General features: G+C 48.2%; 1 protein-coding gene across 1 annotated transcript in view; it reads right to left on the bottom strand.

Annotated features, from left to right (window-relative positions):
• DPYSL2 (dihydropyrimidinase like 2) overlaps positions 1 to 22,834 on the bottom strand; it is a 61,782-nt gene that overhangs the window by 36,934 nt on the left and 2,014 nt on the right. The window contains exons 2-3 of the mRNA XM_045535803.1: positions 21,141 to 21,229; positions 19,257 to 19,441 (exon numbers count right to left, since the gene is read on the bottom strand). Coding sequence (XP_045391759.1) covers positions 19,257 to 19,441; positions 21,141 to 21,229 — 274 coding nt within the window. The remainder of the gene's footprint in view (positions 1 to 19,256; positions 19,442 to 21,140; positions 21,230 to 22,834) is intronic.

The following is a 22,834-nucleotide window of genomic DNA, read 5'->3' as shown; positions in this document are numbered from 1 at the left end:
TAAACGATGTTGACGTTCACACCTGTATCTAGGGACATCATTTAAGGGCAGACAATACATAACATGACAAAGACAAGAGTGCCTAGTTAACTAACAACAAACATGTACACAGGACTCTAATCTGCAAACGAACCACCACCCCCGCCTGTACAAAAGCGGCCATGACACGGTCTCACCCTGCGTGATAAAGAACAGACCAGCTACGGGATTGGAACTGAACTCAGACATGCAGAACCCGAGGAGTCGGGTCTCTGTTCTGTTTATTCCAATGTTGCACAATTCTCGCATCCCCTCCAAATAAAGTCCAGCGGGGAAGGAAGAGTCAGTGATGTCATCTGTTGACTGGGATCAATCTAGAGCCAACATAATTTGATGGGTGTTTTCCTCCTAGGAACCTGGACTGAATTCAAAAACACAGCATAACATCTCTCGAGTCTGAACCATGGCCATTGTCCCATCATGTGCTTCCCATCTCAGGCCGAGGGCTAATTGTTCAATGGCTCCTTTTTGTCCCCAGTTGATTAGTAAGACTCTGAATAAAAGCCAGTGTATCTGGACAATGAGGTTTAAGGCTGATAACGGACCTGTTGTTCAGGGAGCCTTTAATTAGTCTTTACGACGGTGGGGACAGGGAAGAGTCCAGGTTGCACACAAGCGCCAGCCCGGCTCCACTCTACACAAATGCAAGCACTTCCTCACGGGGTGTTCTCTTCCTCCTCAGCAGTGATGGGAGTGACAGATAACTACTCAGATGCAAAGTATAGCTCCAAGGGGACTTTTCTTTTTTATAAAATGCAAACGTACTTCAATGCCAAGAACTTGAAACAATGGAAAGAATTGAGACAAAAAACAAAATCTTCCATTATTCATCCAATCATCCAAATGAATTCACTATTAGTATGCCGATGTGTGTCTATACAATCTTTTTTGCTACCCACTTCTACACAAACATGTATATTTTTACAGAAGTAGCATCATAATGTCCCTATGTATGTAAATTATGTTTCAGAAAAGCTCTTTACTAAAAAAAAGGAAGTAGCGATCATGGCTGGCTTTTTTCTGTCGGTATATTGTGAACATGTTCATATTAATAGATATTTTTACAATGGTGTTTAATGACTGCCTACCACTTTTTCCTAGAGGTGGCCATAATTTACATAACCAATCATCTATTTTGGTCATTGAGGTCGTTTCTCATTTGTCCTCATTGTAAATAATGTTATAATAAACATCCGTAGAGCTAAATTGGATTACATAGATTATTCTGGGTTAAGGGGTATGAATCATAAGTTTTTAAAGCTCTAGTTAGCTGTCTTAGTACCCTCCAGAAAGACCATGCCAATGCAAACACCTATCAGTAGTTTACGAGTGTCCATTTCACAACCTAGCCAAAACTGGGTATTTTAATTTTATTTAACTCCTTTTATTTTTTCCCCCTCAGAATTGATATTTATTAACAATTTATCATATTTGCCTCAAGTATTATTTATATAAAGGAAATTAAATAAAACACATAAAAGTTCCATTCTTTTTTTTTCCGCTTACTTAACTCTTTTTAATATTTGAAAGTGCCTGATTTCTGCTTTTGGTAAAATATCTAAATTATATGACTCTTCATCTGTATTTTCTTCCAATCTTTTCTGACTTTGCTGTTTAAGTGTAATTCTTTAATCCATCTGGAATATATTTGGGTATATGAACTGAAGTAATTAGTTTACTTTGGTTTTCAAACAGCTAAAGAATCCAGCACAATACTGTGAATATTTTATAATTTCACTGTGAGCATGAAATGTTATCTTTCTCACCCACTAAGTACTTAGATACAGTTGGTTCTACTTTATGGATTTTCTACTTTACCCTGTTGATGTAGGTGTGTCTTCTGGAGCTATTACTATACTGCTTTAATTACTATATTTTTATAATTTGTTTTAATATCTAGCCAGTAGTATTCGCCTACCCTTCTTCATCATAACCTTTCTGAATTTTTTTTTTTTTTGGCTCTTACCACCTATTTAATCTTCCACCTGAATTTCAGAATCATTCAGTCAAATACAAAACAAAAAGCAAACAAAAAAAAATCACCTTTTGAGATTCTGAATTTACAAATGAGTATCTAAAGAATTTGTTTCTTTACAGTATTGGGTCTTTCTATTGATTAACATAGCATTCTTTAAATTTATTTAAGTCTTCTTTTGGATCCCACATCTAAGAATGTATTTTCATAATTCCTAGCGATTTTATATTTTGTGCGGCTATTGTGAATAGGATTTTTAAATCATATTTTCCAACTGGTTACTTACGGCATACAGGAAAGCTATTCATTTTTATACATATTTTTAAACAGGCCATTTTAATAAACCTTCTTAGACTGAGTATTCTCTTCAGTCGATTCATTTGAATGTTTAAGGTCAACCAGCTAAAAAAAAATGGCAACAATTTTATTTTTCCTTTCCAGTACGTTTTACTTCTTATTTTTCTTATCTTATTACACTGGCTAGAATTTCTAGAACAATGTTAAATAACCGTGCTAATAATGTAGATTCTGGCCCCTTCCTCTTCAGGGAAGGATACACTGAGGTATTTGCTGGGCCATCCTGGTGCTCCCACCGGACCCCACAGCCCAGCTCTGTGCTTCCTCTCCTCTCTCACAATGAGGGAGGCAGGTCCCCCATGCTTTCCTTCACCTCCTTTTTCTGCAGCTGGGTTCATTACGCCCTCCTGCAGGAAGCCTTCCAGAACCATCCAGATGGAAAATGGCCACTAGACCTTTGGGCCCGGCAGAATACTCATTGGCTTCCACCTCCTCCCTGGCGTGACTTCCTGGGACCCAAAGACACCTCGCTATCCACATCTGGCCATCTGGCTCCTCACCCAGATTCCACAAAGCTGCCAAAAAGGACCTCCATTTGGTCAAAATAGGAATCACTAAATTTCACTCGCGGAGGAGCGATCACAGATTCTCCCTGCGAGCCTAAATCTTCCTCCTTTCACACCATTTTGAGGATCTTGGGCATCTGGTCCCCAAGCTGAGGGAAGACTTGAAACGTGAACTCAAATGAGGGAAGTGACAACCAGGCAGAGACACTAACAGCAAGAAGAGAATTCCAGAGAGGATGGGAAGGGAGGAAGTAGGAGAAGGATGGAATGGAGACAAGTCCTGCCAACAGCTAGAGACCAGCTGTGGGAGCTGTCAAAAGCCCAACGCTTTGAAGGAGAGCGCTTTGAAGGAGAGCGTAGATCCAAGCGATAACACCGTGTCATCAACAAAGTCTTCAATTGTGTTCCTTTCCCGTCACTTAGAAAAACCACGCACTATCTTTGAAGAGGTGTTCCTCATCAAAATGGTTAAAAGTGTTTTTGTTTTTAAGGAGTAAGTTTTTCAGGAGAAGGTGGAAGGGGCCTTTCAGGAAGGGTTACTTAACACTGATCATGTGCCAAGCGCACGGTTAGTACTTTGTATATTCTATCAAATTTAAGCTGCACAATAGCCCCGAAACTGTATTACAAATCAGAAAACTATGGCTCAGAATTGTCATATGATCCAGCAACTCTACTTCTGGGCATGTACCCAAAAGAGTTGAAAGCAGGGACTCGAAGAGATATTTGCACACCCTTGTTCACAGAAGCACTGTTCACAACAGCCAAAGGTGAAAGCGACCCAAGCGTCCATCGACGATGATGGGATAAACAAAATGTGGTCTGTTCATACTGTGGAATGTTACTCAGACTTAAAAAGGAAGGACATTCTGACACATGCTGCAACATGGATGAACCGAGTTATATGCACATATGCTTACGTGAGGTCCCTAGAACAGTCAACTTCATAGAAACAGGAAGTAGAAAGGTGTCACCAGGGGCTGCAGGGGGTGCGGATGGGGAGTTCATGCGCAGTGGGGATAGATTCGGTTTGGGAAGATAACCAAGTCCTGCAGACGGATGGCGGTGATGGCTGCCTGACAACATGAACATGCTTAATGCTGCTGAGCTGCACACTTACAGACGGCTAAAGTGGTACATTTTATGGGACGTATGTTACCACAATAAAATAAAAAAGAAAGAAAACGGGGGCTCAGAGAAGTGAAAAATAGCTTGGCCAGCTAGCACGCAATGAAGGTAGAACTCAAACACCCTGCGGCTAAATTGAGAGTGCAAGAGTCTTCCCCCACTCCCTCCACCCCTCCCCCGCATGTCCCCAAGGCGCACCCTCCTGAGGATCCGCCCTCACACGACAAAGGCTTCACTGGCAATGCCGTGTCTTGCCCTCCCGGGAACGTACAATGAGAAGGGCCCTCGCCCCGACTCCTGGCGCCATCCACCACCTGCCTTGCCTGCCAGGCCCCACCCAACAGCACCTGGGAGAGGACTAGCCGATCTTGAGAGTTTTATACGGGGTAATGTTGATAGCAAACAGGAAAAGCTAGAGGCTGGAGAGGAGCCGGGGAAAACAGGTGCCGCGGCCTCACCTTCAACCACAGACAGCGACAGACAGACAGCAGCGTCCCCTGCCCCGCCAACAGGATGCACCCAGGGTGCGCCAGGCCCGTCCCCGCCGGCCACCCGGCAGCAACACTGACTTACTGGTAAACTCGAAAACACACCGGACTCTCGCTTAGCAAATTCTTCCTCACATGCCTCTCTTCTGGCTGGACGTCCCTGCCCCTGCCCAGCCCGCGATCAGACCCCAGGGCAAAATGCGATCCAGCCTTCGAGTGTGTCAGCTCACGTAGGAGCTGCTGGGTGAAGCCTCCCCTGACTCTCCCTGAGCCTCTTCTCTATTCCCCCTGAACCTTACTGGAGCCATCATCACGTTTCATTTCCGTCTTTTCTCTGTAGGCATCCCCAGGACACTGCACGTTCTTCGTGAACAGGGACCTCACCTGTACCTCTACCGCCCAGCCCAGGACCTGCCGGATGGCTAAGAAACGTCTGCTGAATGGGTGAATGAATGAAGGGATGAATGGGTGAATGAATGAAACCACAGTGCTAATCCGCTTTGTATAAACAAAGCGATGGCTGTGACAGTGCCAAGAAGGTGACCACATCCTTCCTTCTGGTCACCCCTCCGCCAGCCACATCAGTGCGGCCTCAGGCGTCTAGCACAACAGTCTCAGCTCTCGGCTCTGGGAGGGGCTGTGCTCCCCGCTGTTACATCAGAAACATCTGGAAAGCAAGGAGGGAATCACTTCAAACCCAGCACAGGTACTAGGACCTCGCTTCATGCCTCATGTCCCCTAATGACAGAGGGCCCAGCAACATGCCAAGGAGGACAGGTACTGGCCAGAGAGTCAGAGGACCGGGATCTCAGTCCTCGTTCCACCTCGTGTTGGCTGTGTGGCCTTGGATGAATCCCTCAGCCTCTGTTCTGCGATCCCCCAGTGGATAAAGTGTGCGGGGCATTTCCCACCCCAACTACCTTACAGAGTGAGTGTGGCATCCAAGGACAGAGCAGCTGGGAGCAAAGAGCCCTGAAACTGCCAATGTAGGAGGAAATTATTCGTATTCCTATGGCGTCTGGAGGCGGCATCTCCATCAGAGGCAGGAAGGGACTGGCCCGGGAGACGCCTGGTCACAGCCAAGAGAGCCTGAGCCGGGCAGGCCGCAGCCAGGGTGCAGTGTGCTGTGTCATTAGGGTGACACTGGAGGAAGAGGCTACAGGGCCTCTGCCAAGCTCCCTCCCGGCACAGCCCCACCCACCTGCCCACCCACCAGAAAGCAGAATGAAGACGGTCACAAAGGCGGCAAAATAGGACTCACTGTGGGCGGCACAGTGAGGTCAGAGCAAGTCTGGAGGGGCGGTGGCCATTCCAGCCAGAGACGCTGCACCCCAAGGGAGGGCTCCGGGGCTGTCGGGGGGATGCTGAGAGGCCAGATCTTCCGGGGCGTCCCTGGTTTCAAGTCCACCGTCCCATCTCTACGAACATCCTGTACTTGTCACATCAGACGTGCCAATGCAGGGTCAGCGAAACATACCCTAAACCAACTTCTCACATCAAAGACCAGGAAAATGATATTTTCAGACACAATCATGGACAGAAAATCTATCAGTCACTGGAGGCCACCTGTACCTGGCAAGGTAAAGGAAATAGGGGGTTTATGTCAGGGAAGCAGGAATTTTAAGTAGAATGTGGCCTCTGGACCATCAGACTATCTCAGCACCAAAACATAAAAGGAGTTCAACTGCCCATTCCCCCAAGCCAAAGTACCCGGGAAACACCGCTAACTGGGGACTTTCTGTCCTACATAACAGAGCCGATTTCCCTCCTGTGTGTCAGCCTCTTCAGTCATCTTTCGTTAAAAGGCCTTGGCATTGAACGGAAATGCATGTTTCAGCGCCAACATGGATGATACCACCTTCTCCGGCTCGTCTCTGCAAAGCGAGCTCTTTCTTAGGGTCCAGCTTCTGCACGGCGAAGAGCTTCCTTCACGTGACAGCACTCACCGTGGGCGTGAGCTAAACGCATCCCGTGGGAAGTACCTGCGCGACCAAAAGTGTGCACCACAGAGAGAAGACACGGAAGCGGCCGCCGTCCTGCCCAAATGCCACCCCCTTCCCCGGGGGCTTTAGTGTGGCCCCTGCAAAGGGAGGGAACCGCAATGAACAAGTTCTAAGTCCAGACCCAGCCCTGCCCTGGAGCCTGTGATCGGGTGTCAGGCTCCCATCTACCTGCCAGGAACAGAAAGATTTTGGTGTTGAAGCTTTAACCTGCCCTCCGAGCCAACGGTTATTTAAAAGCACTTTGTTCTATAATCCAAGAGAAAACGATCAGACACCTGAATCTCCCCAAGCAGGAGGCCGTGCCCACCGGGAAAGACGCTCACCGAGGTCAGGGTGCACCGGATGTCTCCTGTTGCTTTCTGCCGGCACTAACATTCTACCATTTACAATGTTAAGTTCAGCAATGTAAACCCTCCTTTTCCGAAGTAAGATGGAAAATATGTTTCATAGGGGAGAGGGGAAAACTCTCCAATGAACGGAGCTGAACGCTCTTAGCAAGAAAAGAAATCCAGGTGACAGTGAGATGTGCCTCTGGGACATCAGCAACAACAAATAAATAAACCATTCTGGAGCCATGCTGACCATCACAGTTGATTCTGGACGACAGAAGAAGGAGAGAAGAGGCAGATGATGAAACAAGAGTGTTGCTGAAGGCAATCGCCACAGAACAAATTCAGCCATGTGCCCCACAGCCATGTGTTGTTATAAAAACCTTCAACTGTCAGAAGCAAAACTGGGCTGAAGGACCTTCTCCCCCAACACCCGGTCCTGCCATACCCACAGTCTCCCTGAATCCTCCCAGAGGCCCTATTAGGTGAGACCAGCTGATACAGGCACTTCTGACAATTGAGAAAACCAAGACAAAGACGTGGGGCACCGTGCCTGGGCTAGCAAGCAGCAGGGTCAAGACCGGAATGAAGGTCTCCCAGTTCCCAGCTCCGTGAAGATGTGTCGCCAAGAAGGTTAGGCCTCACATTCTTTCCGTTGCACCTCATGCTTCTCCTTGGATTATCTCCATAAAGCAAAAAAAAAAACGATGTTCAGAGCAGCACTTCCAGCGCGGAGAAACTGTTTGGTTTTCCTCCCTGGCCCCTGCCCCTCCTCAAAGCATGCCATCTGCCCGCGGTGTCTCCCAGACAGACCCCGGAAGCGCTGAGCCTGATGAACCTCGAAGGGGGCCGAGCCGGAGCACTTCAGAGGGACGCGGAGAGGCAGAGCCAGGCAAGGGCAAGGCGAACTCTGGGCAGCCTAGGTGACAGCAATCAGCTCAACCTGGCCCTGCACGCACCGGGCTCCCAGGTCTCCCAGAAAAGGGACTGAGTTCAGCTGATGAATGCCTTGCGTCAGTGACCCCTCTCGAACTCGCTCCAAATCCCACCCCCAACCTGGGATGCGGGGCAAATCTAGGGCATCAATCCAGGACCTCTGTGAGGATACTGGAGACACTCGACACACCAGTGTCTCGGGGAGCACCTTCCCCACTGGGTGCAGCCTCCCACCTAGTGGGAGACGTATGCTATCAGATCATTTTCTCCCCTGACATTACAGAAAAAGGATTTTTAAATAATGGCTAGATCAAAGAGCAGGATCAAGCTTGAACAACAAAATCTTTCTGTTCCTCGGGACTGGGCCATAGCCCGACACCTGATGGCAAATTCAAGGTGGGGGCTGTGTCTGGGATTTCTGTAAAGCACCTGGCACGGTGCTGGGTGCAGAGCAGCGTTCATGAGCATGCTTTTTGATTGTTAAAAAGCAAATGTAACCCCTTTATTCTGTGACCTGCAAGTGCTGTGGGCCCAGAGCTTGGACCAGAATCCCAGCCCTAACACCTGCCTGCTCTGTGGCTTTAGGCAAGTCGCTTGGCTTCTCTGGGCTTCCCATTTCTTCATTTATAGCGTGAGGATAAACCCTCCTACCTTCAGAGAGGGCAGAAGGACACACGTATGCAGGGCTTGCCTGGCACAGATTCCCAGTAAATGCTAGCCAATATTCGCTCCCTCCAAATTACCTCGCCTTCTTCTAACCATCGCTAGTGAAAAGGACAGAATAACGCAGCTCCTGCCACGACTCCTGGCAGGTGTGTGGAGGGGTCTGGAGAGCAACTACTAGGTCACCCCCCTTTCAAAGCTCATCAGAAGACAAGAGAATCCAACACAAACCCCTTAGAGGCAGAGTGATGTCTCTGGGTTTTGCCTGGGGCAGCCTGTTTTACACTGTGTCTCAGGAACGTTATTAGTAGGACATATAAGTGTCCTACAAAGAGGGCCAAAGCCCCATCTAACTGTGAAAACGCTGAAGCAAAAGTTAAATTTTCTCCAAAATAGTAAGTCCCCCCTCACTGGCCTCAGAGTAGTTCTGAAGTCTCCTCAGGGACACAGCTTCCTAACTAAACTCTCTGCTGGCTTTAAGAATGGATCCGTTCTACCTGCTTGTTTATCCCCTATGACTTGTGTAGCTAATGAGCTAAGGCAAAAAATAAATAAAGAACAATAATAAAGACTGCTAGCTGAAGCAAAGAAGCATGCGATGTGCCTGGCCACAACCAGGGGGCTGTTCGGCTCTGCCAGAACTGGCCAGTAACAGGTCATCCCTGCACCTCATCTCTGCAGGGTCTATGCTGTCCCTTGGTTTGATGCCACAGAAGAGGAAGGAACCCCTGGCCACGCCCGTCCAGATAGGAGACAGCTCTGCACCCTGCCAGGCCTCGCCCAAGCCACACTTCTGTGCATGTAGGCCCTGCGTGACTAAACACTTCCTTAGCCAAAACACCAATTGGGGAAGAATTTGTCACCAATGCCGCCAGAGGGACAACCCAGTGGCCACGCACTGGATTCTCTGGGAGCTGCAGGGCAGTGGAGAAGAGGATGGAGGTGCTAGTTCACTGTGGAATGCAAACCCCCTTGCAGACACTGCAATGAATCCACCAAGAAGAACAGAGGGGGCTCGGGCATTCTATAGCACAGCAATGAACAATTATAAAGTTGGCCTCATTTGATCTCCAGAAATGGCTGAAATTTCAAATCTAGCAAGTTATCGATTAGATGAGTTGTTTTCTGGTGACATCACTTTATACCTGCAAGGCCAGATGTATCGCCAGGAAAATTTAGACTCTAAATTTCCCAGAGATTATTGGGAGGGGGAAAAAAAGTGAAAAGTGAAACTTTTATTTTTTTGTTTAAGCCTTCTTATAAGCACTGTAAACCCTCTGTGGTCCTACAAGAGGACTTCTTATCCAGAAGATCTTTCCTGCTGTGCTCAAAACACAAGCTCCTTTACATGTGGATGAAACAAGCCTTGAACCCTCTTCCTAATCTCATCAGGTGACAGTGAAGTAACATGGCCCATCGGGAATCAGACGACCTACAACTACATCCTTGGTATAGAAGAGATGAAGGGACAATTGATAGATCAATAGATTAGATAGATAATAGACAAATAGGTCAACTGATAGGTAGATAGATTTGCAAGATAAATGATTGTTTCATAAGCTTTCAGAGGGTACCTGACTGGATAATCATCCTATCCCAGGAAATGGATTGATTGATTGATCAATCGATAGGTAGAATGGACAGATAGAGTAAGTACGGTATGGCCTAAATGTCTGTATCTTCCCCAAAATTCAAATGTTGAAACCCTAACCCCCAAGGGGATGGTATCAGGAGGTGGGGCCTTTAGGAGGTGAGCAGGTCATGAGGATGGAACCCTCGTGAGTGGGATTAGTGTCCTCGTAAAAGAGACCAGAGGGAGACCCCCTCCCCACTTCCACCACGTGAGGACACAGTGACAAGGCACCATCTGTGAACCAGGAAGCAGCCCTCACCAGACACCAAATCCGCTGGCATCTTGATCCTGGACTTCCCAACTTCCAGAACTGTGAGCAACAAATTTCTGCTGTTTATGAATAAGCCACCCAGTTTACAGTGTTTTGTTATAACAGCTCAAACAGACTAAGACAGTTTAGGCAGAAAGATACCAGATTAGATAGATAGATTAGACAGATGAGAGACACAGATCTATTCACACATGCACCAAAAGTGTCACAATGATCATTTTTTAATAGTATGGCACAAAAAAAAACTCACTCTTTACATAGCCCTAAGAAATAAGAATCTATTGTCTCCATTTTATAGATGCAGAAACTGCTATCTAGAAATATAGATTAGGATGGTTGCTCTAGTACTCACACAGAAAATGCTAGAAAGGGAATTTAAACTCAGATCTGATTCTTGGCGCTCTCCCACCCCTGTCCTGCTGGGCTACTTACAATCTCATCCTCTAAAGTGTGGTCCAATAAATGGCACCCAGCTTGGAGAGAGGGGCTGGGATGGGAGATCTGAGCGGTTGCTGAAAGAGTCCATGATTCTATGTTATTACTGGGCTTTTTTGATTTTTTCCCCACAGACTCCCCACAGGGAAGAATTCCAGTCCTGATCTGTCATTAGGGGGAGATTAGGTCATAAACACCACTGATTCAACCCAGAGACTGCAGGGTTTTCTCAGGGAAGCCAGCACAGCAGGTGGCCCCGGGTGCCAGGGACGGCGGTCCATGTTCCAGCCCCACTCTGCCTGCGGCACCCCCATCCCACCACCCAGACCTGTTCCTGCTCGTGACCGTTTACCCCAAGTTCTGACTAGCACCCTATCAGGGAATTAGCCAAGCAAAACCGCCCAGGACACCAGGGACAACATCCGAAGGAGGAGGCTCTTTTTGGTGACAATTAGCTCAGCTCTGCCCTGTTTCATAAGCTTCTGGAGGGACCCTGGCTGTAGAATCCGCTCAGCCCAAGTCACAACCGGGTGTGGCCCCTTCCCTTCGCCAAGACGACAGGAGAGAGCAGGGAACAGAGGGCAGAAGGCATTTCTAGCATTTGGAAAACCTTGGCAGACGTTCATGCAGTTGCAACAGAAGTCCAGCTGCTGGAGTCAGGCACTTAGATCCACGGTTCTTAACCCCGCTGTCACCTGAAAGCTTTCAAAACCACCAAAGCCAACCCCACCTGGAACACTGAAGCCAGCAGTTCTGGTGTCTGTGTTTTGTTTAAAACTCCCCAGGGGGTTCTAACGTGCAGTCAAGGTTTGCAACCACTGCTCCGGCTCGGCTCGTTGCGAAACTCCCTTTCCTGGACAGCAGCCTCGGCCACCGCGACCCAACCCCCAGCCGCATCCCCTCTGTCATTTGGGGAACATTTAGTCACATTCAAAGAAAGCTACCTCCCAACTGGGCTAACCAGAAAGAACTCTAATTCCTACTCGCTGTAATCCCCCTTTATCATTACCCACGGCAGTTAAGACTAAATGCAAGGAATTCGAGTAAACGGCTGCACCCAACAGCAGCGGCAAGACAGAGGCAGAGCCCTCAAAACCCAAAGAAGTAAGTAATCGTTTCTTGAGAAGAAACAGAAAGGTCTGCTCAAAGAGGAAAAGGAGGAAAAGGGGAAAAAGAAAAAAGAGAATGATTTAGGGCCGGCGTCGTGGATGGTAAATTAGAAAACACAAATCCCTTGGCCAGCCACTTCTTAGGAGAGTTGATTTCCGCTTTAAAACTCTATGTGCCGGCCGGGCGCGGTGGCTCAGGCCTGTAATCCTAGCCCTCTGGGAGGCCGAGGTGGGTGGATCGCTCGAAGTCAGGAGTTCGAGATCAGCCTGAGCAAGACCCCGTCTCTACTAAAAATAGAAATGAATTATCTGGCCAACTAAAAGTATATATAGAACAAATTAGCCGGGCATGGTGGCGCATGCCTGTAGTCCCAGCTACTCGGGAGGCTGAGGCAGGAGGATCGCTTAAGCCCAGGAGTTTGAGGTTGCTGTGAGCTAGGCCGACGCCACGGCACTCACTCTAGCCCCGGCAACAAAGTGAGACTCTGTCTCAAAAAAAAAAAAAAAAAAAAAAACTCTATGTGCCATTAATTTTTTAAGGAAGGGCGGGATGCTCACCTATTAAGGGCTCTCATAGGAAAAGCAATGCAAACCCACCCCAAAGCTAGGCAGGGAGCGAGAAATGGGCATCCTACCCTAGCTCCTGTCTCAAACAGAGGGAGGGATATTAAACGAAACCACTGAAAACTTAGTGTGGTTAGGAGTTTCTTTAAGTGACAAAGTGGGCATGTCCCCGCTTACTGAACACCCTTTCCCTACAACTCCACACGGAAGCTTTGCCACACGTGGGCGGGGAGGTGGCCGTGGGGAGGCAGTGGTGGGAGGGGGGTTTCCACACTGTGCCTACCGGGCCCTGGGGCTCTCCAGGGGCGGAGCGGGGGAAGATGGAGAGCTAAGGCCCACCCACCCAGAGCAGCTCTGCTTCCTCAGTCCCCTCCGTCAGATGGACGGGGTCCCACATACGATGTCACACGAGGACAGCAATGCTAAAGCCAGAGGAGTGGAAGGATCACAGGCAGCCTGTCAGGCAGCCAGCGCGGCCCTCCGTGCATGCTGGGGCCATATGCAGATGCAGAGGGCACGGTCTCTGCTCCTTGCGTGTGTGTGCCATGAAAGCTCTCGTCCAGCAACAAGGCAGCCTGAGACCTGGCCACTGAATGCCTGTCCCGCACATCCAAAGGTTAGGAAGACCTCGCTGGAGTCCGGCATCCCCACATCCTCCACCACCCACCTCTGCTGTCATTCTGGCCAACGGAAGCGACAGGAAGGTCCCAATAGTCTGAACAACACACTCTAGGGCAAGTCAGAGGATAGGCTCTGGGAACAGCTGAGTGCTGGGAATCCCCAAGCTCTTGGCTCAACACACACAGGCAGAGTCGGAACTGGGATTGAGGAGGATGAAGACACCTCGAGAGATGAAGGCCCATGCCCTGGATGAGCCGGGCTGGTTTTCAAAGCCGTAACTGCCAGCTCTCAGGGCCGGGGGCCGGGCAGGAAACCCGAGGGGATTACGATAACTGCCACAATGTCTATGGAGTATGGTCTAGAGACCTTTATGGGAATGCTCCTGCTTCTGGAAGGGCCCAGCGGACCCTAAGCCCCACTGGTCCACCCAGCAGGCTGTCGAAGCCCAACCTAACGAGAAAAGCATTTGGCAGAGTGCACGCTGGACCTTCGGGAAGAGCTGTGCCAGTTCTCGGGATTCCTCATAGTCTTACTCTCTTTTCCGCTCTGCTCGGCACCAGGCACTAGACGATCAGCCCAGACTATCCCAGGGAGCGGATAGAGTCTTCCAGTCCAGCTCATCAAGGCCAAGATACCCGCAACGATGCCCCCAGGCCCATGGCATCTGCTTGCAGAAGGCGCCCGTGTCCTTAGGAGACGTGTGACCTCACCCACGTGGGGCCTGGGGTGGCGAGGGGAGGAGCACAGGGACCAGCCACATGGACAGCCCGGATAACGTGGCTTCTAATCGCCAGGCCATGGGCAGATTTTGTGGTGACAACTTCAGTCCTGGACTTTGAAACTTTGGTCTGATGTGGTCGGGAGTTTTTGTAAACACTTTCTAACCCTAGTCAAATGAATGCTGCAAAGGGAATAATCAAAGTATCAATTACAGACACATTCACATTACAGTGAGTGTGTGTTCACACATGTGTGCCTGTCACAAGCGGGGAGCAAACCCGAATGCCACATCGATGAAAAAATGACCTCGCCTCCTCCCAGGCCTCCTGCCTCCACGGGCGAGGCTCGCTGGGAAGAGCTGGGACGAGCCCAGGAGGTTTCAGGGTGACAGCTGAGTCTGCCACAGCGCTCAAGGCCACGTGACTTCTCCAAGGTGTGACCCTCTGTACTGATCAACAAGCTCTCTCCCAAGAGGACCAGTGTGAGAGCTGCTGTCCCCACCTCCCTGTGAAGAACAGCCCAGGCAGCGGGAGCTGCCCCTGTCCACAACCATCCACAACCACAGGCCACGCTGGGGCTCTGGGCGTTCCCCTCCTACCATCCTCCTCCACCACTGCCACGGCTGACCACAGGGACTGGGAGTGCCGGGGCTGCAGAAACGAGGGCACCACTGAGGAAGCATCTGCTCCCGCTGGGGCTGGACACAGAAACTCTTCTTCCCTCCCCAGGACACTCCATCCTCTGGCATCACTCGGACACACCAGGAAACCAAATCGCGTTGGTGTATGTATCCATCCGCTCACTCATCCACCCTTTGGGCGGTCAGTAATGGGGTGTCTCCTGGGAGGGAGACGCTGCCCCAGGAGTGGGGAATAGGAAAATGGAAGAGGCAGAGGGCCTGGCCTGAATCGCAATGCAAGGCTGAATGCCACAGGGGCCACGGGATAAACACCCGGTGTTTGCCAAGGTGCCAGGAAGCCGCCAGAGACTGCAGGGAAGGGGGCTGGGGAGCAGCTCCAGGAAGCAGGGGGCACCCAGGCTGGGCTGCTAAGAGCAGCAATACTTCTGGAGGCAGAGGAATGAAAAGAGGGTGACAATGTGAGTCTGGCACGACTGGGCCCGTCGTGAAGGGCTCTGACACCCGGGCTGACTTCTCTGAGCAAGAGGGAACCACAGCAGGCTTCAGAGGAGATGGCGCGATCAAAGCCATGCCGGAGAAAGAGCCTGGCAACAGAGACTGGGGCACCAAGATTCCTCAGAGGGCTGGGCAAAAACCCAGTAAGAGCCGACAAAGGTCTGGATCAGTGGGGTAAAGAAACGGGTGCAAGAGATAACATGGAACAAAAGCAACTGGAGGCGGCAAGAGAACAGGAGGACGCCAGGATGGCTCTGTGGGTTCCAGCCAGCACGACCACGAGGGCAGCCTCTCCAGGCCCTGGCGCTGGGAAGGCGGCAGGGATATGAGGGCAGAGGGGGAGTCTGACTGGGGACAGGTGGATGGAGCTGCAGCCAGAGAAGTGACAGGTCTAGAGTTCGGGAAGGAGGACCCCTTGCAGCCCTGCAGGGACAGCACTCCTCCCCTTCTTGTGCTCCAATCCTGGTCTCTGCTGCACCTGGAAGCCCCCCGGGGTGGGCTGTGCCCAGAGCTCCACATCCTCTAAGCTTGAGTTCAGGTGAGCAGAAAGGACACGCACAGCAGTGGCTCCCAATATCCCTGGAGGTCCAGAGTCTGTAGATCTGGCACGGACCCCTGAGAACTACACTGTCAAACAGTTCCCAATGCTCTGGACCGGTGCCAGATTAAAATGCAGATTCACAGGCTACACCAGCATATTTCCTGCTTTAATAGGTTGGGTGGGGCCAGGAAGTGGAATGTTTTAAGATGCACCTCCCGGGGACACCGAGGCATGCCTCCACTGGCTGCGCCAGGAGAACTCCTCCTCTTGCGGGGGCTCAGGCCCAGCCCCCTGGCAGCTAGAGCCTCTTTCTCTAGCTCTGTCGGGAGAGCAGAGCTCCTAAGAGTGACCCGAGATGGGAGGTCACGGTACCCAGTGCAGGATGGAAGGACAATGACCACCACACCCGAGTGCTGACTACCAGCCAGTTGCTGTTCTGATGCCGCTGCAGTCCATCTCTGTGACAACCTTCCCCATTTTGCAAATGAGATAACTGAGGCTGAAAGCGAAGGTGGTGCAGCTGGGAGATCATGCAGCCAGAACTGCAGATGTGTGGTCCACACCTGCCACCTGCACCGACACACAGGGCAAGGGTTGGGCTCAGGCTTCCCCTCTGTAAATGGAGGTCACCTTTCCCAGCTGCTTCCTGGGGACTCTGGGGTCCTAACGCCTCTGATGACCATAAAGCCTCTGCGAAGTCCATATGTTTTCCCCAGGCAGCAACCCTGCCACCCCTGTAACCCCTCGGCCGGGCTGGATGCCGCCTACAGGGTACGTCTGGAGTCTCTGCCCACCCACCACTGGTACAAAGGGCAAAGGGCATTCCTCCTGCCCCACAGAGTCCCCCTCACAAAGCTCTCATTGTGCAATTCTCAATACCAGGCTCTGTTTGATGGCAATAATATTATTTTCTGCTGCTGACATGCCATCTCCTTTTTTAAACTGGGAACATTTTTCCTCTGCGGGCAGTGCCATCTCAGACAGAAATGGAGCCTCCAGAGCCTGTGACCTGGGAAACACACAGCCAGCAGGGAGGTGGGTGAAGAGTCACCCATGAGCGCAGGGGACACGGCCTGGAGCAAGTCAGAAAGCCAGGAGAGAGGAGGGCATGGGGGTCTTTGTACCAATTTACTTCAATTGCTTGTTTCAGCAAACAGCAGTGGGCATGTGAGGCGGTCACTTTAATCTGTTCAAAGCTCCCTAAGCATTTCTTTCTAGACTCAATACGCATCAAAGAAGCTACAATCCCATTGGAGGGCAGGTGTTAGCTACCAATAAAGTTGCACCAAGTGATGTCTCTTTCTTTGCAAGGCCTTCTCTGTGAAGCAAGCCCCAGTCACTTGCTCATTCTAAGCAATGCAGCATGCATGACCAGCACACAGAAAAAAGACAAAAAAATTCCTGATTTCCTCATCGGTATCATGACTGCTCACCTCCGGAGGGAAAGGCAGGCTGGCAGAAATTCTACGAGGGCAGTAACCATGGCTGGTTATTTGCAAGAGTGGTTAATATTTTTCTCCGGCTACAAAAGCAATGGAGTTTGGGTGTGACAACTGACCACACGTGGCCACCTCTGATTACTTTTATCCTTTGAGGTCTGCTCATTAGACAGCCCCACCCCACTCCTCAGCCAGACTGCATCATGGAGCACACAGGAAGATGCCACTGCACTCTGTCCGAGAAAGCAAGGCAGGTGGTCTGTGCCTTCCCGCCCCTTTCCTGACCATCTGCCCACCATCTGCTGACTATTCCGGGCTCCCTGGGCCAGGTGTGGGACTCATCAAGATGTCCCTCATGCCACACAGAAGGAACCCACCTGGCTGAATGGGGAGAAGGCCACAGCCACTGCGAAAGTTAGGGTGGCAGCAAGAAGGCTGTGCCCCGTGGCGGGGGAGGGAAGGCAGGGAAGGGTTAAAAAGCAGATGGAGGGGCCAAAGCATGGGGCAGGTGTGAGGACTGAAGAGGCGCATATAGGGACGCAGGAGAGGAGAAAACACACTGACAGGGTCTTTCAAGTAAACCAGAGAGAAAACGGCCTTTCTGCATCTGCTGAGCAAAGTGCATTTGATCAGAGGCAAAATCTCTCTCTGAGCTCAGCGAATGACTGAATGTGGGAGCTGGGAAGGACTTCCAGGGTCGTCTGATGCAAACCCTTCATGGTGCAGATGCACAGCTAAAGCACAGAGAAGTGAGGTGACCTGCCCAGGGTCACACAGCAAGTTAGCGTCAGACCAGGACTCCCGACTCCTGGCTGGGGGCATTTCCTCCTGCAGTGATAGACATCACTGACCACTCACTCAGGAAGTATTATTTGTGGCTTATTGATCCTCTGTGACCAATGCAGGGACCTACAGGACCTCCCTATGAACTCCACACTGAGGCAGACTGTCACCTTGACTTGGCCTTCCCAGCTGACACCAAGCGGTCTGTGCCCCCGAAGCACAAGCGTTGTTATTCCACAGCCCGCCCTGGGGTGGGGCAGAAACACCCACAGGGGCCAGGAAGTCCTGAACAACTGACAAAGGGGCAGGCTGGTGCACTAGCCGGGTCCCAGGGTGAGCACGAAGGGCCACCCTTGGGAATGGCAACCACCGGGTCAGAAGACAACCTGTGCAGCAAGACACAAGTCACGAGGCTCATGCTTGGAGGCCCCTGACACTTCAGACACTGAAGACCAGAACAGAGACGACCCAGAGGGTTAGTGACTTACAATGCAGGGGAACTCCGACTGCCGGGGGAAAGGGGGACAGGACAGTGTTCCTCTAGCTCAGGCAAGATAAAAAGAAAAAAGAGAATCTTCTGGAAAGACCCCAAAGCCACAGGTAAAAAGACCATCACTCTGAAAAATAACCAGCAAGATAAGTTTTTCTAAAACAGAAATAGCTGAGTTCCTTCTACTTAGACCCTCTTCTGAGCCAAACTTGTTAGCTTTTTGTATACAACAGACTCTATGTTGACTTTCACTCTTGGATAAAATCTATTTTTTAAAATATATATCTGATGGGCCACTGTGCAGCTTGTCCACCTCCTCAAAAACAAAATGACATTTGTCAAAAGGACAATCCGTAGGCACACTGGAATCTGACGGTTCACAAGCAAACTTGTATGATGTGTGCTGTGTTCGGTGAATATGGGTTAGGTTTGGCTGAAAAAAAGCAAAAAGCCCTCGGTGCGATATTTAAGGGGCACCCGGGGAACCTAGCTGTGGGTGTCGGAGTTTTCGTATCTAAAGGACAGTTATTATCTGTGGTTTCCCCCTCCAGGAAGGGCTGCCCAATTCCTTTTACATCCAACCCAGGCTAGAAATATCCCTCTTCCCATTGGATTTTCATATCAATGGGACAGAGGTTCCTGGTTCAACAATCCATTTGCTGCACCCCATCTCCATTCTGAAAAGAAATACCCTTGGGAATTTTTTTTAAAAATTAAAATCAAATACCTATGAGCAAAGGCTCAAAACTAATAGCCTTGAAGATGACTCCAGATGCTGTGTTTTCACAACCCAATCACATTTGGGGGCCAAGGAAAATCCTCAAGCAGTGAAAGCAAGAAGCCAATTCCTCTTATCCTACCCAAATTTCCTAGAACCTGATTCCCCAGTTCAGCCAGAGAACTTGAAATTTGACGGCAAATGAGCATAATGAAATAAGAGAAGTGGTTGATATATCCTCACTCCCTTATTTGGTAGGTCAAAGCGCTGCTCAGTTTAGCAACTTTTAGAAGGAAAGAATCGAACAACACAGACTGATTTTCAAACGACCACAGTTCCTGAGCACCGCAAAGGTGATGCGTGAGCCTCTTACTGATCATGGTGGTTCCTCCAGCCAGGGCTGCCTTGGTTCCTTGGAAGAAGTCATCGGCAGACGTCATTCCCTGGTCGGGCATCTGGAAACGCGTATGGACATCAATTCCTCCGGGGATCACCATCCGGGAATGGGCTTCTATGGTCTTCACCCCTCCTGGCACAATCAGGTTCTCGCCTATTTGCCTAAATAAACAGGGTTGGAGATAAGGGTTATAAATGAAACATGGAATAAAATGGGATCTGACAGCTACTTTCACTAACCTATCAACCATTCTTCTACAGGAGCCATGGGCTTTACAGATTACTGTTATGACTCGTAACAGAAGCACTACCCACTCCCTACCTCAACTAAGAGGCAAGGCAGAGTATACCAGAAACCAAAATTTAAATAAGGCATCGGAGGCCCCATTCAAAGAGATTTAGTTACCAAGAAACTCCTAAGATCAAATGATAACCAAGCCCCAAGATATTTATATAAAATGTCACTAAACTTTCTTTACAACACACACAATGGAGCTAATTATCCTACAGCAATTTTTCTCCAGACCTGGCTGTATTTTTCCAAACATTTATTTTCATCTTATCCTTTTTCACTTAGAGGGAAGATAAGGATAGAAGGGTGAGGGTAGAACAAAACAAAGCAAAAAAAAAAAAAAAAAGAAGAAGAAGAAAAAGACAACACTATGATCACAATGATTCAAAAATTTGGAACCATTTGCTCAGCAAATTAGATAATACAGGCAGAAAAATGAATATTCATTATGTTAGACGAGATGATTCATTTCTAATTTTAAAAAAATATTTTTACTATATTTTTCTTCCAATTTTTTAAAAGAGTATTAATCAAAGAGGAGTTGATAAAGTTCTAGAACAAATGAGTGATGACTAAAAATAGCATATAAGCCTGTGACAGACATTTCTAGGCCAGTGTCTCTCTGCTAGACTCGATCATGCTGCCTTATAATTGGGGAAAATGGAACATGAAAGTCATGGCAGTTGAGAGCCCAGAGCTGAGACTGTCACAGCAAAACACACATGGAGAAAACATTAAATGTGGAAATGTTGAAACCTATTTTAGGTTCATAAATTAGGGCGTGAGCTTCCAGAGAATAGTCCTATCCACCCCAGTTTTCCACTCCTCCGGACTGGTTAGCTGCTAGCACTTGATGAATGCCACTTATTTAAAAGATGTCATTGCTGCAGTGTTTGTCTTTAAACAGATGTGCTATTTCTCCAGGGCCCTGTGAGCCATCCTAGCAGGCAGGGCATGAGGATACTGGTATGTACTCAGCTCACTTAATCCTCCAGGGTCCCAGAATACCCAAAGTCAGTAACTGCTCTGTTGTTTGTCCTCTGTAACATAACACACAATAAACACAAGGGCAGTCTCATTGTGCTAGTTGCCACTTAAAGAATGAAACCTAAAATTCCCCCAGGATTAGGCAGTAATTTGTCTGTGTTACTTGGTAATTAACTTGGTATCCTTCTTTGGCCTCTGCAACTTGGATTCTTGATGAAGAAAGCAGATGTGCTATCTTAATAGAAGAGGCTATATTCCATCTCTGTGTCCTTTGATTGGGCAATCCATCCCGAACAACTACATTCTAGGAAATCTTTAATCTATTCAACATATCACAAACCAAGTAGCTGAGCTGGCAACAAGAAGATACTGTGTCACCTCGGTTAAAAATAGTAAATTACATAATACATAATGAAATGGGTGTGCATATAATTGTTGCTTTGAATTCCCTAAATCTGAGCATTCAAATTCACTAATTTTAAAACAGATATTAAGCTGGTCACTCTTTGATATCATTAAAGCTTGATACTGAGTTACCGGCAGGTGTGCAAGTATGTCTCTATTATCAAGAGTTACACTTACTTGATCAACCCATCTTCCATGTATATGTCTGCATAGAACGACTGGTCATCATTAACAATTTTACCTCCTTTGATCAGAAGACGATCACTCTGAAACAAAGAGGAAGTAGTAAGGTCACAATGCATAACTGACCCATGAGAAACACCAGTTACTAAGATAAATAAGCTAAGGACACATGGTCACTATTCAAAAGTGATGTTCAAAATAAGCCAATTTTGGAAAGGTTCGTGACAAAGGTAAACCGCTATTTAGCAATCTATTCATTCACCACTTGATGAGTCAGAACACACTGGCAAAGCTTAAAGCTTTTCCTAGATAAATGAACATCTCTTTCAATTATACCTTAGACCTGAAAGCAAAAAAAAAAAGCTCCCATTGATGAACAGTAAAAACATTTTCTATAAAGAAAATAATATCTAATACTTCTTATATGGCTTTTGGCTAAACCTCATTTAAGGAAAAAAAAAATACACCCACATATAGGAAAGACACATCTTGGCAAGGTTTGTGTCAAAGAAAATTGACCAAAAGTCTGTTGTCATGGGATACACTACACAAATATACTTGGTACAAATGCAACAAGGTTTCAGTTCAGTATGTCCTTTATATTTGCATTAGTCTGTGAAGTAAATCACAGCAAGTGTAGCAAAAAGAGAGGAAAAAAAAAGACTACAAAAAAAACACCACTTTAAGTTGTTAAGAAAAAAGTAACATTTTATGATGAAGTGTATGAGATGGCATTCTAAAATCTAACACCACTATAGATTGTTGATGCACTTAATATTTTAATTGGTGATTTTGTGCAAAAAAAATAAAGAGCAGGCAGTACATAAGGGCCAAGAATGTAACAGAAATGCTACATTATGACTCATCAGTATTCCAAATGCTGCTGATGGAATGCAATGTTAAAACTGTATGTTCAGTAAATATGCACCTGTATTATTCCAGACTGGGTTTAAACCTTACAAGCTGAACCATATAGTGCCATTTTAATATGCAACACATTGCAAAGAATGGCATTCATATTGACAGTTTAAAATTCAGTTAGAAAACAATATTCTCAGCAAATGCTACTTACATTTAGCAGCTACCAAGAAAACGAAGTCACTAAAAATCTTTTAAAAATATGTAGGCTAATGGACAGCAAGGGGAAAAGAAAGACACTTTTACACATAAATGCACACACACCCGGGCTTGGAAAGTATTATTGTTTCTCTAACATACTGAAAAACAGTAAGATCATTTCAGTGTGTACACTGTAGGGTCCTTCATGCTGATGCAGACTTTGGAAAGCCACATGGGAATAGTCAACAACCATTCTTGCACCTGTATAATGTTAATGTACATGTAAAGACCTTTACAAAATCCTGCCGTGCATATCATGCCATAGGAGCCTCAAAACGAATCTGTGAGGTAGATGGGGCCAGATTCTATTTCCATGGCACATAAGGAAACTGAGGCTCAGACTTGACTCAGTGCACTTTCCTCTGTCTACAATGATCCTCCCTTTTGTTCCAGATCTCTGCGCTTCTTACAGGATAAATGTCACCTGGGAGGCAAAGAGAAGCTGTGCCCTTCACCACCTGCCCCATTAGTCTTTAAGGTACCTGGCCCAGCCATCACCTAGAATCTCCCCAGCCAACATCATGCCAGGCAAAAAATCGAAACATCACAGTCGCCTTCACTCTAGTGCC

This window comes from Lemur catta, chromosome 22 (assembly GCF_020740605.2).
Source record: "Lemur catta isolate mLemCat1 chromosome 22, mLemCat1.pri, whole genome shotgun sequence".
In the NCBI taxonomy this organism is placed as follows: domain Eukaryota; kingdom Metazoa; phylum Chordata; class Mammalia; order Primates; family Lemuridae; genus Lemur; species Lemur catta.
The sequence above is the reverse complement of the archived record's forward strand: the minus strand, read 5'-3'. Positions and strand labels throughout refer to the sequence as shown.